This window comes from Larimichthys crocea, chromosome XII (genome assembly GCF_000972845.2).
Source record: "Larimichthys crocea isolate SSNF chromosome XII, L_crocea_2.0, whole genome shotgun sequence".
NCBI lineage: Eukaryota > Metazoa > Chordata > Actinopteri > Sciaenidae > Larimichthys > Larimichthys crocea.
In genome coordinates, this window is record NC_040022.1 from 15,971,286 (window position 1) to 15,987,274 (window position 15,989).

Genomic DNA, 15,989 nt, shown 5'->3' on the forward strand with positions numbered 1-15,989 from the left:
AAAGAGGCAAACATCATTGGCACTCAGGATCCTACTATATATTGTGACATTTGACCTCTGCGTTTGGCCACTAGAACAGAGCAGACACACTCCACCCACCACCCTCCCCTTCCTCCCTCCCTACACTTGGGCATGACACTTTTTTTTTTAAACATGGGGAGTGTCATCCCTGTTTGATTGTTCTCCTTTTGTAACCTGAAAAATAACCTCTCAAGTGGCTACGCGGTCTATGGCCATGTCGCCATACAACGAGACAAGTCTTAAGAAACAAGCATTCAAATATGTATCAAAGGGATCAGGGGAAAAAAGGGGGATATTGTGGGTAATCGGTTTGTCTCAGGGCTACACGTTTGCTTACATAGAGTATTGGTGTCTTTATTCTACTAGAAATCTAAGCTGCAGGTTGCTGTAGGCCTGCTGGAGATAGGAGCTGTAACTGCATGTTCAGATGTGGTCTACATGGACAGCAGGTGGCGCAGTTACACTGACGTGAAGCGGGCCAAATCACTGCAGAGGACTTTTACACACACCCCAGAGCGCACGCACACTAGCATGTGCAACATTACGCACATGCATGCACACACACATGACCCGCGCACCCAGTGATGCAGAGGTGGTATGTGGTTAGCAGGTCAAAGGACCTGCCGAGAGACACTTGACACACAAACGCACCTCTCAATCAGCCTCAGTGTCTGTTACTGAAATGAGGAGTGGTTGATCACGGCCCAGCAGACACATCTGCTGTCTGATTTCTGTCTGATTTGTGAAGACCAACGTGCGGCCGCTTAAAGCTTATCGGTTCCCTGTCATGAGTGATTCTTTGGTGTGTTTACATCCTTAGAACAGGCAAACCAGTAGAGGTTCCTAAAGCAAAATCCCCCCTTTCTTTTCAAGGCTTTAACAAAGACCCACAGCGTGGTTTAGTGTAGATGGATTTTCTTTGGTTTTCAGGTGGGTTTACTAAGAGCCACGCGTGGTTGCTTGAGGGCAACCCTCTTAAAAGCTACTGGATCTTTGGTTTGAAGAGTCACAATTTGAAATGCATGTTAACCCCTTAAGAGCGAGCATTCACATTTAAAGAAAACACATGGAGCATTGAGAAGATCTGATTCATCTGCACAAGTCATCAACACTTTGAGCAGATGAATCAGATGTGGTCTGGGGGCTACACACCCTGTAGCCCTGCAGGATTTAGAGTTAGAGCCTGCTGCTTTAAACAATCCCCCCCTTCCTCCCTCCCTCCATCCTCCATGCATCTGTTCAACCATCCGTCCTGCACCGTCAGGCCTTCGAGAAAGTGGTTGCAGAGGAGGTACCGGGTTGGATCGGCGAGGCGTTGTTGTTGTTGTTGTTGTTGTTGTTGTTGTTGTTGTTGCTGTTTCCATGAGGAGTGTGCATATGGCCATGACCGTGCACCCCGTGACTGTGATCCTCTGTGTCCCAGCGATCCGTACTGCGGCGGCGTGAGTTCATGAAGAAGTTGGAGACGGTGGAGAGCTCCAGGCCCAGCTGCTGGGAGATGGTGATCTGCATCTCCTTGGAGGGGCGGCGGTTCTCTCTGAAGATGGCTACCAAGGTGCGACGCTGCAGGTCTGTGAAGACCAGTCGCTGCTTCTTTGGCACCTGGTTGCGCTCTCGTCCTCGGTCCTCCTCCTTACGTTTACATGCTGGAGAGGGGAAGAGGGGAGGAGGGGAGAGGGACAGAACAAAGAAGAGAAGCTTTATTGCCATGAAAATATCCTTTACTGAAAACAAAATACAAGCTGTGGGTGGGAACTAATGGAACACATTACAGCTACAGGATGATGGCGAGCTGCCATAAAGGGAAGAATTTAAGATTGATTAAAATGGCTCAAGGGCAAAAGATGTCAAATGGATGAATGCAGGTGTTTGTGTGCATGCATGATAAGACGTGTTTTAGGTCATTGATAAAATGTAAATGTACACCATGACTGCATGACACATGTGAAACAAACAAATGAACAGGGGGGTATTCAGGGTACCAAAGAGAGAATGGGAAAAGTGAAAAAAGTAAATTAAAACAACTTTCTTAAAGTTAAAACTGAGAGATCTAATCACGGCGCCGCTTTGAAAAGATCAATCTCGACTAAACCAGAGCTTTCCAAGCCGAGTACAAGACCACTCCTGGGATCCTTTAACGCCCATCACTTTGGCTTTTGCCAGTTCCAGACTTTATATCTTATTTTCCAAAGCTTTGAAGTTTGAAGTTTTAGATGCCCTTTCTGACCTTCAATGCAGCATTTATTTATTTATTTATTTATTTATTTATTTATGTCATTGTAGTAAAAGAAATCAACATGAGGAGATCTGAAACAATTGTCTCAATTCTCAAATGTGATGTAGCAAACACTGCTTTTAAAGACTTTTCCTGCTGGTGTGTTCATGAACATCGAGTTGTTTTAACCGCTGGTGTTTGTGCAGAAGAAACAAATTAAACATGATAACTCTCACTACAAATGCTTGTTTCTATTTATAATATAGCTTGTGGGTAATACTTTTTCAGCAGGCTATTAAACTGTCCATGAATGCTTCTAATGGTCCCTGCAGTGGAACATGACAATAACATAGAAAACAAACATTAAGGAGACTAAGTGTGATGGATTCAAGCATATTTCAAATATCTACAAGTTGCAAGGTGCAGTGAAATGAAGTGAAACCAGTGGCTACCTGGAGGATGGGAAATCAATCTTAAAACCCAGCTATAGAAAGGTTGGAAAATGGTCATCGGCAATGTAAAGTGGCCTGTAGCCTCCAGTTTGTGGAAAATGGACCACAACATACCAAATCACCAGTGGTGGTCCTTTAATTGTTATTATTCTGTGTGGGGGTTTAATTCTAATGATCTCTTAAAGAACACGATGTTATGGTGGGTGAATAGTTTTCGTTGTGTGTCTGTGTGAAACTGGAGGAGCGTGATGTGAAATGCTGACATAGAAGCGGTCTGCCGTGCCTGGATGCACCGTCAGTAGGCTCCTTGCTCTCGCTGTGGAGACTGAAGGGAGTCTGTTCTGTTCTGCTGCCCTAAAAAGCTGCAATGATCGATTTTCCGCGGTTTTCTCCCGAACACGTGGTCCAGTAATCAGGGCTCCCTTCCCCACCCGATCGATCCCCATCGATCCGCGAGAACCGAGGTAGGTGTGTGTGCGTGTTTGTGTGCGTGCGTGTTTGTGTGTGTGTGTGTGTGTGTGTGTGGGTGTGTGTGTGTGTGTGTGTGTGTGTGAGAGAGAGAGAGAGAGAGAGAGAGATAGAGAGGCCTATGTGTGTGTGTGTGTGAGAGAGAGAGAGAGAGAGAGAGAGAGAGAGAGAGGCCTATGTGTGTGTGTGTGTGTATGTGTGTGTGTGTGTGTGTGTGTGTGTGTGTGCGGGTGCATGTGCCTCGCATCGGGGTGTATAGCTCGTGAACGCGCTTTTGTGACAGACAGATGAAGAAGAAATTGTTTATCTGTGGAAGAACAAAGGAGATGTGGCGGAAAAGAGTGGCAGTCATCCAATCTGAGAGCTCTGGAGGAAAGCACAAAGGAATGTCTCTAATAATATGTCACTAATAAATAAATAAATAAATAAAAATAAATAAAAAGAAGATGTGGTCTGCTGGAAGGAAGTATATTTATCTATGCACATGTGTGGGTGAGGAGGGGAGGCAGAGGATGAGGTGGGCTGCAGTGTGGAGGTGGTGTATGCAAATGATTGATGACTTTACAGCGGGTTTAGACAACAGCAGTAAACAGATTTGACTGTGAGGGGAGGGGATCAATATAAATGTGCACATGTGTATGCATGCCTGTGTGTGAGCGTGCATGTGTTTGAATTGCCATTGTTCATGCTTTGTTACTGCAAGCAAAGCATGATTAATAAACAAGATTTTTTTTTCCTTCCCCTCAGCAGAATGGAGGTGGTGTGTGTTTGTCCCTACATTAGAGCTTCCACAGATACATCACTCCTGACCCCCCCTTCACTTCTTCAACTGTTTTCCTCTTGTTGTTTTTCTCAATTGTTTTAATTTGCCCTCAGATTGATAGCCCCCATATTGATTGATCCGCACTTCAGAACCATTTCATGGAACGTTTATTCAATTGGTTCAGGCCCAGCCATGCCAGAATCTCCTCGCGGCTCTCTAAGTGCTGTCTCAAACCAAACTCAATACTCCCTAATGTAATGACTGAATGCTAGTGCTAATATAGTGATAATTTAATATGTAATGCCTGTTTTCGAACAACTTGTGCTACTGGCCATTTTACAATGCCAACACCACTCTGGTTCTCCTCCATCAGCTCCCATGCATGCAGCTCTGAGGCCTGCAGAGCAACACCATCAAGGGAAACCAAGGAGTTAGCACAAGGCCCAGGCCTGGTCAATACATATTTCAGATAATCAATAGATACATTTCAAATGAGTCTCCTCTTGGCCCCTGAACACCCCCTCCCCTCCCTTCAACAGCAATGAATAGGACCACGGGGAAGCTAAAGAGGGAGATGCTCATTAAAGTGACCTCTCTTGAGACAAGAACCACACAGTTTGTAGGCTATCTTTGGTTGCCTCATTACCAAATAGGCTTTTCTGAAGAGACAAGCGGTTGAAGCTCAGCGGTCTCAAGTGGCACTTGCTCACGTCGTCTCTTTCATACGTCCTGGTGTCAACGATGCAACTACCACTTTGCTTAATCTCAACATCTCTCTGATCCAAAGATTAACTCACTGGCTGCACAGCATGTTAACTTGTACTCATGCCTCCTTTAAGAGCAGCTCGGCTTTATCACTCAAGTGGCTGCTGTTTCTACTTCAGTCCGCTTTCACTGTCTATGTATGTGCACTTAGCCTGCATGAAGATGAGAAGGCAAGGATGGTGGCTGACGTTTGTCTGTTAGACATAAATCTACCAAGAGCTGGCCAACAAAAATCACTTGGACTGGGCGAAAGTTCATCATAATCAGTCATTTTCTTTAAAGATCCACTTCAGTTGTACTTTAAAAGATAAAAAAAAATGTGTTCAATCATCCCATCAATTTTTTTCCATTTCAAAAGTTTATTCACTGAATTCACTCTACACTAAAACGCCCATGTCTAACTTTAGGTGCCACGGGAGGCTTCAAGTTTCAAAATCACACTTGCATAAGTTACATATTGGCTCATGACTGGCTCGGGTGAACACAGAGAAACTTTCCTCCTTTGAAAAAAACAAAAAAAAAACATTTCTGAGTGAAGATGAGGCTTAAAATGCCCTCCTTAATCACTGACAAATAAGCACCATAGATTATATGTGTTACATGTTGAGCACAGCACTGACTTCAGACTCCAGTTAACAGTGGGACTTTTGTCTGAAGACACTCTGTCTGCTGTGTTTTGAAATGTTGAAGGTGCAGGAGGAAACATGAGATTCTCGGATGGCAGCTCTGTCCTCAAGGTATCACAGCTCGATTAAACAGAGATGAAAGCCAATAAGTGGATGTGAGTCACGCTTAAAAGGCCATCTATCTATATCCTGTGATGTGGTCAAAATGAAAAAGCAAGTTTAATATGACAGTAATCCACAAAAATGCAGAGAACCAACACTATATATATATATATATATATATATATATAATATATATTATATATATAAAAACACAAATATCAATGACTTTATTGTAGGAGTGAATTATGTGGTGTGTTTCTTTACCTAAAGATCTGTAAATTTACATTAGTGTGTGTGCGTGTTTGTGTGTGTGTGTGTGTGTGTGCATGTGTAGGTGTGTGTGCGTGAAGATGGGGCATGAGGGGCAGACGGTGAACTAACCGCACCGTGCTGCTGCTAGTCGACGCCTGGACGGACGGATGAGATCGGGCTTTGTGTCCGGTGAGACGGGCCCTCTCCCGCCCTGGACGGACTACTGCAGGCGAAAAACAGTTTGGCGTCAATCACTCTCTTTCACACCTCTCAGATGTACGGTTATTGATTATATTGATCATATTATAGGCCTATTCATTGCTGGGAAGTAAAAAAGAAAAAAAAGAAAAACGCAAATCACCATCAACCCCAACCCGCAGAAACACACAGCAGCGGTGAAACCAAAGCGACCATTCATCCTAAAAAAATACTCTGCTGATTAGGATCGGATTATTTGAAGGCTTTCGTTTATTTGTCGATGTTAAAGCCTGTGTTGTCCTGTTCAGACGAGTGATCGGCTTATTTACAGCCCATCAGATATTGGCTTGTAGTCTATCAAGCGTCTGCGCTACTTTTAAATGTTTTTTGTTTTTTTTGTTTAAACCAAATTACGCAGAAACGACGCAAAATAAATCCGTTTATCTCCAGAGAGCACAGGCTTTTCTCAAATATTTGCTGCTGATTTTGAGCATCTAAACACGGTGAGAGTAGTGAGAGTAACCCGGTGAAACGCGACTGAAAGTGGGGGGATAGTTACAGAGAGAAATGTGGCACAGGAACGTTTATTATAAAATATAAGAGCCATCTTAGTGATGATTTAAATATCGGACATAAAGAGTTTAATTCGGCGCTTTTATTTTTGAACAAGGTGTTTTATTAAAGCATCAAACAAGGTCTCTTTAAAAGTTTTAAATATAATATAATATCTATTACTTTTTTGAAATTTTATTATCGGCAAATGTTGCGATTTTAATTAGATCAAAACTAAATATTTACCTAAAAATATTCAGAAATGTCTTGATTTATTATTATAAGGGTTTTTTAGTGTCGATTGAGAATTTTAAATAAATAAATAAACAATATAAATATTGTAGATATAATAGATAAAAAAAATAACCACGGTGCTGGAGGGTATAATTGAGTATTAACTTTATTTATAATATGAATGGAGTCTGTGTTGGGTTCTCCTGCAGGGCATTTTAAATAAATAAAATAGACAAAATGGGAATTAAGTAACTAAAAATGATGATAATGTCTCACTCTGCTTCTCTTTTTTTGTTTGTTTTTTACTTCACACACACACACACACACACACACACACACACACACACACACACACACACACACACACTCTCACACACACACACACACACACACACACACACACACAGAGGGAGAGAGCTACTGTATAAGGAGTCTGTGTGATAAATTTCCCCTCATGGGTAATAAAATTGAAGTTGAAAAGTGAATCATTTGACCCTGAACTAATCTGACTTTAAAGGTTTTTATTTGCGGCTTTAACACAAGTGTGTGTGTGTGTGTGTGTGTGTGTGTGTGTGTGTGTGTGTGTGTGTGTGAGAGAGAGAGAGAGAGAGATCAGGAGGAAGTGTCCTCTCAGCATCAGGAAGGCATTTTACAAACTGACATGAGCCAAATTAATGAAGCTTCACCTGAGCCAAGTGAGGCAGTGCTCCACATTAAAAAAAATGACTGGAGGAGCTCGGCTCAAGAGATGCATCATCATTATTGTCCTGTTTACATATTTGTGTTAATATTCATCATGAGACCTTAAGGTGGAGGGGTGTAATCATTAATTTTGTACCACCCAGCCTCCTTACAAACATCCATTTTTAAACTAAATGTTTCATCCTGTGCACAGACATATCAGGCAAAATAATGATTGGCCAGAACGAGTGCACAAATAATTAATTTCATGTGTCTGTGTCATGAAAGGTCATTTCAAATATGAAGTGATATAAAGCTTTTCTACACTGTGCTACACTGTAACCCTTACGTTCTCCCAACACACACGTTCACTCTCATTCATACTGTGGAGTGTCACAACGATTCACTCCAGTGTGCCAGTTGTAGCTATGCAAAATGACTTCTGTCTGTTACAGAGAGATGAAATAAGGGTAAAAAGGCAAACGATGTGCTTTGCTGATGCTGGTACAGAGCCAGGAGAGAAAGAAAGGGGGGAGGAAGGCAGGGAGGGAAGGAGAGAGAGAGAGAGAGCCGAAGAGAGCAGAAGAGAGGAAATCAATACCGATTCAGAGTGAGTCAGATAAGCCTGAACAATGTATAGTGCAGACACACTCTATAACCCAGTCACACACACACACACGTGTGTGTGGAAGTGCTCACACAGGCACACACACACATGCACACATGCACACACACTGGGTGAAATGTGCTCGCGTGCCTCCATAAAGACGCATTACAAACCCCATAAAGCATCACAACCTTTAAAATCAAATGACATCACAACCTTGGATTGCTTTGAGGATTCGCTGACATGAGCAGAAAGCGCTCATTACTACGACTCGATAGGCAGCTGGATGCTCTGATGCTCTTTGTCTACTGTAAGATGCTCTTAAGCTCTGATCTTTCTGATGTTTGCGTTCAAACATCAGCCCTCCTCACTCCTACTGCGCTGTTACAGATCATCAGAGAGGCCTCACAAAATGTGATCCGATCTGAGTTTTCAGCACTTGCAAGTCTACACCGTCCTTGTTGGTGTCAGATCTGTGCTGTTGATATTTCACAGGATGTTTGAGGTGTAAACAGGGTTCTTCACAAAACCACTTACACACCCTCTGCCGTGGTGTTTTAGGCCGTGAGACTGGTGTGTTGGGTCCTCAGCTGTTAACCACAGATTTGACTTTGCTTACCTAGAAGATGCTGTTACAAGCTCTAACACCACCACTCTCTGCCTCTCTCTTATTTCCCCTCTACCCTCCGTCTCCCTTATACTTATCAATTATTAAGGTGAGTATTGATCCTTTCACTACCCTGCCTCTATCTGGCTGTTCACACAAAGCCCAAACCTGCCTGCCCTCACTCAATCAATGACATCTCCCAGCTCTTCCACCTCTTTTTCCACGTGTCAGTTTAGCTTTTCTCGCTTTTGCACTTAAAGCCATGCCGACGTGAATTTGTTGTTGTTGTACATCCCAATTTGCTCCATTTGGATTGTTCAGAAAATATGAGAAAACTGCAGACTGATATTAATCTTTCATGGCACGGGCAAGTTTTGATGGGCATTAAAGGATAGCTCTAGTAAGAGAGACAGAGGGAGAGAAAGAGAGAGTGGAAAATGGCTGTGTGCATTGTTTGACTTCATGGAGCAGATCACATTTATCCTCCCCTTGTCCTCCAGTCAATTTTTTTGTTTTGTTTTGTTTTGTTTTTGTGGCGCCGATCTCCTGAAGCCAAACATGTCTGCCTGTTGCCAGGTTAACCAGTGAAAGATTAGTGATATTATTGTCATATAGAGAGCAGGGGAGAGAGGGGGGGAGAGAGAGATAGAGAGAGAGAGTGAGGGAGAGAAAGAAATAGAGAGGGATAGCGCCAGGGAGTGGGAGAGAAGGGGGTTGGGAAGGGGAAACGGCCTTATTGATCTCCTATGTGCAAAGCCAGGCAAACACTGAAAGGACAGAGCTACACTATTAATGACACTCACAGCCTCAGCTACTAATCCCCATCTATCTATCTATCTATCTATCTATCTATCTATCTATCTATCTATCTATCTATCTATCTATCTATCTATCTATCTATCTATCTATAACATGACAAGTATTCATGTAAATCATGTTTTTCACATTAATAATGTCCATGTTTAAGACAATAAACCACAAAAACATCCAGTTTTATGTGAAGAGCGTGTCCTAAATCTACTGTAAACTATGATGGATTATGATATCCATGTGGAAAGATGGATGTCCGAGGGTATAACTGTAATGTATTTGACTAAAATAGACTGACACAGCAGAGTTTTTGATAGAAAACAACAGTGAACTCTCTCTCACTGTCGTTTCCATTTTCTATATAAGACAACGTTTCCTTTACTTATATCCCCTGTGCTTTTCAGTATCAATCAAAACTCTATATTCTCGTCTATACTGGTCCCTGTTTCCAATCCCCACATCCCAGTTTCAATCAATATTTCATCACAACAGTTCATGCAAGCTTAAGCTCGCCTTGAAATAGATCTGGGGATCATATAGGCTTGGTTTGGGGTGGATTTTGAATAGTGTGAGACACGTTTTTAAAATGTTTTACATCTGTGATTGATGAGAATTAGTTAGGGAGCAGTATAATCAGGTCTCACCTGGCTCGCTGTGTGTTTTGAGCATCTGTCCTGCATCACGGCATTAAGGAGTTACAGCCATCATACCTGCCTGTGATCTAAATTTAGAGCTTTTACTACAGAGTGTTAAATGCAAAGCCGGAGAGACCGTGCGGTTATTGCGTCTTTCAGCTCCGATACGAGTATTGATCCGTGTGCCACATTTAAAAGGGAGAGTGGGAACTGGCGTATTGATCAGGCAGCCTGGGGTCACCCCGCTTCTCCCGCGCAACTAGTTGGCCCAGTATCCCCACCACCACCACCACCACTACTATTACTACTGCCGCTGCTGTGTGTTTATAGTCGGACACAGAGAGAGAGAAAGAGAGGGTGAAAAAAAGGGAGGGCGTCGGTGGGAGGGCAACTATTTCGAGGTTTATTGTGAATCAATGGCGATTTGCTGTGTGCCGATCAAAAATATAGACCTACAAATTTAGTCTACAACAGCCCGCGTAAACGCAAATGTACACGCCCAAAGAGATCATTAACTTACGCCTTTGTTTTCCAGAGCTTTAAATTCACTTTCATTAAACCCGTTCTCTTTCTATAAACTGTCTGTATTTGTTGTTACAGGATATAAATAAAGATTTGTTGTTGTTTTTGTTTTTTTAACACGTCGAGGCTCTGCGCGCTGAACTGTCCGTGGTGCTGAATATTTCAGGCCTGCGCAAGTTTAATGTGAATGTTATTAATTTGGAGAATATCGGTGGAAGATGGAGCGGGCTGTTACTCCAGATTGATCAGTTTTAATGTGAGATAATAAAAGTGAGAGGACAGTTTCTTACCGGCCAGTCGGAGAGCAGACATCCGCTGAAACTCGGGCTCCTGCAGCCACTTCCACATCCTCCTGAAGGTCTCCCGGCCTGACTTGAGCTTACTCCAGGGTTTGGGGTTCCGGAGCAGGTCTGAGAGGGTTCCCTGCGACCGACTCAAGATCCTCTGGGCAAATATGGCCTGCGGGATGGAGTACCGCTTTAACTCTGCCGTTATCCGCTGAGCCACTTCCTTTGTGTTGATTTCTTCCGCCTGGATGCCCGACCCTGCTACTCCCTGACCGGCCCCGTGGCCGTGCCTCTCCCGGTCTCCCAGCATTACCGCACCGTTCGTCTGGGGGTGGAGGTGACTGTGCGGGTGGTGGTGCATACCGTTGAGGTTGGAGATCATACCGTGGCCGTGGCCCCCTAAACTCCTGGCCAAGTGCTCTTGGTCGCTTCGGGACAGCATGGAGGCGTGGGACTCAAACCCTGACACCGGAGAGAGCATCTTGGCGTCGGTGGAGAGGTGCGCGCTCGGACCGTATGCTGAGAGCGACTGCTGGGAGTTGTGCAAAGAGCCCAGCCCGCTGGACAACGGGGAGAGCGAACCGTGACCCATACCGGACACGGACATCTCTTTGGGGTAGTGACTGTACAAGTTGCCCATGGAGGCGAGTCCCCGGTGGTCGTCCCGCATCAGCGTAAAGCTGCCGCTGACGTTCCCGGCGGAGAGTCGCTGATGGGCGGCAGCATGGTGATGTGAGTGCGGGTGGTGAAACTTATCCGAGACGGTGGATATCGGAGGTAGATGCTGCAGAGGGGTCAGGGTGGTGTACGTGTTGCTAAGGCTCATCCCGGTCTCGCACATGCTGATGGACGGGTGCAGGTGTCCGGACAGCGCAGACGGGTCTGTCCGGTAGTCCCCGCCGGAGCCCTCCAGGAGCGAGGCCATGCCGGAAACCATGGCAGACCTCGAGCCGGGGGTGTGCGAGACCAGATTCCGGGGAGTGGAGCTGGGGGACGGCGACGGTCGCGCGTGCGGGGTGCTCATGAGGTCTCCCGCCTGGGAGTGCGAGGAGACGCTGTGAAGGTTCTCCATGGTGAGCTCCATAGCTGAAAGGATATATGTTCCCCTGTCCCACCCTCCCCACCCTCTCCCCCTTGTCTCTCGCTCCTGTCTCTCACGCTCACTCAGGGACGCACTCTCCTCTCTCTCTTAGCCCCCTTTTAGCCCTCCTGGAGCGATAAAATGACCAAAGCGTTTGAATACCAATCCATTGATTCAGGTTGTCCGATCAATCCAGTGTGCTACAGAGGAAGTTCTGATGTTTCGAGGAAGGTACAGAACCGAGTGGCTCCGTGTAGCGCTTTTTGCCTTGATGTGGATGGGGAGCTCTCCAGGGCGATATCTCATCTCTGGTCCAACAGCGCTTCCACTAAGAGCAGGCTGCGCCGCGTGTCAGACAGACTGGGAGCGCGCATCCGTGTATTTAAAATGTGAGGCGGGCACGAGCACAGCTTTCTTAATAGTCTTCCTCTGTGGGATGAAAACGCGGCTGATCTCACACCGGACGTCTCACACTCTTAAATCATCCTGCATGTCATTTCATTTGGAGAAGTTATTTTGTGCGTTTTGTGTCCGTGCGTATGCGTGGAGCTGGAGCTGGAGCTGGAGCTGGAGCTGGCGTGCACCTGTCCACGTGTGACAATCAGACAGGTGATGATGACCTGACGTGAAAATGTGTGTACAAACTAACAACAGTCACTATCAGTTTCCGGACGGACACAGGAGTTCTTTACAGATAAACTTTGTTTTCCCACGGACTGTATGGTTTTGCATTTATGCGCTTAGTGATAAACCTGATCGAAGTATTGATTGACAGAGATTAATGACGTGGCGCAGAGGAGGAGGAGGAGGAGGAGGGGGGTGAGGAGGGGAGGGGGAGGGAAGGAGGTCACAAAGTAAGTTAGGATCCCGAGACTGCAGACCAATGAGAGGAGAGCCCGCTGGTTTGGTTTTGTGCGAAGTTCACAAAGTGCAGAGATGAAGTTCAGTTTGAAGTTTATTGTCTTCAAATAACAGAAATGAATAATATTGTGTTGATATGGCACAATGAAAAAATGTCATAGAAGATGCAGCCAAGAGCACTAAATTAAATAGGCCTGCATGTTTAGAACAGTGGGGGCCTATTTCATGATAAAACATCATATTTAAGAGCGCTTTGTAGGTATACTCAAAAACACTTTATAGGGTAACATCAAAACTAATACCCTAAAAGACGAAAGTTATACACCAAAATCAATTTGAAAAAAATGTGCATTTTTGTGCAGGTGAGTAGGTCAGTACAGTTATTAGTAAATTGTTGACGTAATAAAATAAGTAAATAAATTATATATAACATATCTCGTTGACTTATGAGACAATTGGATCACGTGTGATTTTTATGTTAGATCAATCATTTGGATCACTGAAATGCAGCGAAACTTTTTTAACAATTCAGAATAAAACAGCAACAACAGAAGAACAAGAATAATTACAATAAAGTCCATATTTAGTTTTATTTTCTGTTGTATATGAAACATATTTTTAATGTGTTTTCGCAGACAGTCAGGTGTTCAGTGTGTGAGCTGTCTAATCACTCTGCTCACTGACTAACAGAAATAAATGAACAGTCGGTGAGCTGAAGGAAGCAGATCGGCACCGGGGTCGGTACCTGTGATTGATGCGTGTGTACCATCAACCGCTGCTTCCTTCAAACTACAGCCGGTATGCAGATGCTGCTCGTTTTATCCGACCATGTCAGTGTGAGTGTGTGTGTGTGTGTGTGTGTGTGTGTGTGTGTGTGTGTGTGTGTGTGTGTGTAAAAATGAGAAGCTTTAAAAACAGTTGTCAGTCTGTCTGTATTTTTTTTTTATTGTTGTCAGTGATTTAGGACAAATTAAAAGATGATCAATAGAAAATAAAGATATTTATAGTTTATAGTTTATCCCTTTTGTATTGTTGAGTTTGTTCATTAAACATTAAACAAAAAGAAGAGCAGATTCTGCCTTTAAATCAACCGTGCAAAAGTCCTAAATGAAGCTAAAAAGAGCAGATTCAAAATAATGTTTTACAACTTATTGTCAATACTTTGAATTAAATTACAGTTTAAACAAAATCCATTAAATATATTATTTGCTGTTGGATGTTTAAAATGCTGCAAAAGGCTCTAATGCGATTCTTTTTTTTAAATTAAAAAAATAATCTAAATAGAAAATATTTTTCAAATATTTTTCTCAAGTGTCGTTTATTATTTAAGGATTCTTCATTTTAAGAATTAAAGATCAGAAATACACACACACACACACACTCACACACAGGATAGTAAATATGTCTGCCCTCTGTGGGCTCCAGGCCTCCTGTCCAACATCCCAAAATAAACCGAAAACATCCAAACTGAGCGGAGGAGATGTTTTTAAGACTTTATGACTTTTATTAATTACAAATAAACATTTTAAAGGGAGCAGCACGGGGTCAACAATAATTCAAACCGAGGACAGACTATAAATTAAACCGGAAAAATGCCTCCGTGCAAAATGATATTTCTGGATATCATGAAGCTCCACGGTTGAGCTGCCCCCCCCTCCCTCCCTAAAGTTCAGACATTGATCTCCGTGTTCGATATATCGATCATCGATCACTTCAATCTCACTCGACGCTGTTTGCTAAACACAGAAGCATTTGTGTGGGATCGTTTCAGTGGTTAGGCTGTGACCTGTAGCACATGAATGACTGTCTCCAGGAATATGTAGAAAAAAATAAATGTCAGCTGTATTGTTTTATCATCTATTGAGAGCAGAGGGCCATTAAAAACGTGCGCTTCCTGCTCCTTTCAATAAGGTTAATAATGATATCGGTGTCGGCCTCTAATTTAGCTTCTTCCATTCATGATGGTTCATAGGCACACAGAGGCGATTAAATGATTGGACAGAAAACAAAACTTGTTTATTCTATCGGGAAAAATGAGAACAGTCTGCGATAACAAACACATATCAATGTTGTTTTTTTGTTTTTGTTTTGGGCTTCACACATGTCTGTGCACCTAGTGGTTTTCCGAGAGTTTCTGATCAGTGCTGAGATTTATTGAAGACAATACTTTATTACATAAAAGCAAAACAACCCTGCATGCATCTTATTATTTATTTACTTAAACATCTCCAGGATGACAAAGCAGTTTGTGTGCATCTTTCTTACAGTATATATCAAACATGTTTGTGATTTGTTCACTACTTTAATTCATCTTACAGAGAGACTGATGAGTTTTAATAATTTTCCCCATTTATTTAGTGGGCAAAGCAGCATTTAAAAAAATAAAATAATAATAATTCAAGATGTTTGCTCTTGGTGGTGAAAATGTGCTGAAGTGCACTGCATGCATCATTAGAGGACACTGCAGCTCATCTGTTTATCTGCTGTATAGACGAGCTAACATATTGAATTGATTGCATGATTTACAAAAAAAGACAAAAAATATTGATTTTGTTTTCTTTCTGTGACATGATCAAGCCACACCTCAAACTGGAAAAAAAAGTTGTTGACTGTCTGAGGTACTAACTGAGGAATTCATAATATTAAGACAGAAAATAAGAAATATATGTACGGTGCCTGAACATTGCTTTTCACAGGAGTGAGCATACTTTTTATATTTTTCCATACTGGCTTCTGTCACCTCAATATTTTTCTAGAATCAGGTCTTTGTCATCTGTAGAGCTAAAGAGTGATCCCTGTCATATTTCTTTTTGTTATTCATTTTTTCTTCTTATCAAAACATGGCATAAATATTGGTTACACTACTGTCAGTTTTAAGTTATTTGGTTATGTTATTATGGTTAAATAGAGAGAAATGAAGTGCTTCATTTAAAAAAGAAATTTCACCTGATATGTAAGATATTTCTGATTTATAAAAACAGAGTGTTGTACTGAACCTTTTAAATTGCTGTAGATATTTTCTCTTGTGTTGCAGCAGCAAACTGTACTGGCTTCATTTGCAGTGGAGGAACTACAGTCTGTGCCAACAAAGTGTTTTTATGATTTTTTACATTTTTACATTATTTTAAGGTGAAAGAATGCAAGTCACCATTATTAAAATCTAACCCATCAGACCAAAAAGCAAATTAAAATATACAAATTACATCTCAACAGTGTGTGATTATGAATAAAAACACACGAGACACTGATT

General features: G+C 42.7%; 1 protein-coding gene across 2 annotated transcripts; it reads right to left on the reverse strand.

Annotated features, from left to right (window-relative positions):
- Positions 1-1,208: 1,208 nt before the first annotated feature.
- On the reverse strand, positions 1,209-11,881 carry onecut3b (one cut homeobox 3b). 2 transcript variants are annotated; one of them, XM_027285702.1, is made up of 3 exons: positions 10,801-11,852; positions 5,799-5,887; positions 1,491-1,667 (listed from the first exon to the last, which is right to left on the reverse strand). In XM_027285702.1, the coding sequence occupies exons 1-3, from the start codon at positions 11,819-11,821 to the stop codon at positions 1,569-1,571; spliced, it is 1,209 nt and encodes a 402-aa protein (XP_027141503.1). In that variant the 5' UTR covers positions 11,822-11,852; the 3' UTR covers positions 1,491-1,568. The 2 variants fall into 2 exon arrangements, with proteins under 2 accessions (XP_010742554.2, XP_027141503.1); XM_010744252.3 differs by lacking the exon at positions 5,799-5,887 and having other exon boundaries at positions 1,209-1,667; positions 10,801-11,881.
- Positions 11,882-15,989: the final 4,108 nt, after the last annotated feature.

Coding starts and splice junctions, on each gene's coding strand:
- onecut3b (XM_010744252.3), bottom strand. CDS start 11,881: ATGGAGCTCACCATGGAGAACCTTCACAGCGTCTCCTCGCACTCCCAG. Junction 1,668..10,800: donor GTCTGCTCTCCGACTGGCCG/GTAAGAAACTGT, acceptor TCCCCTCTCCAG/CATGTAAACGTAAGGAGGAG.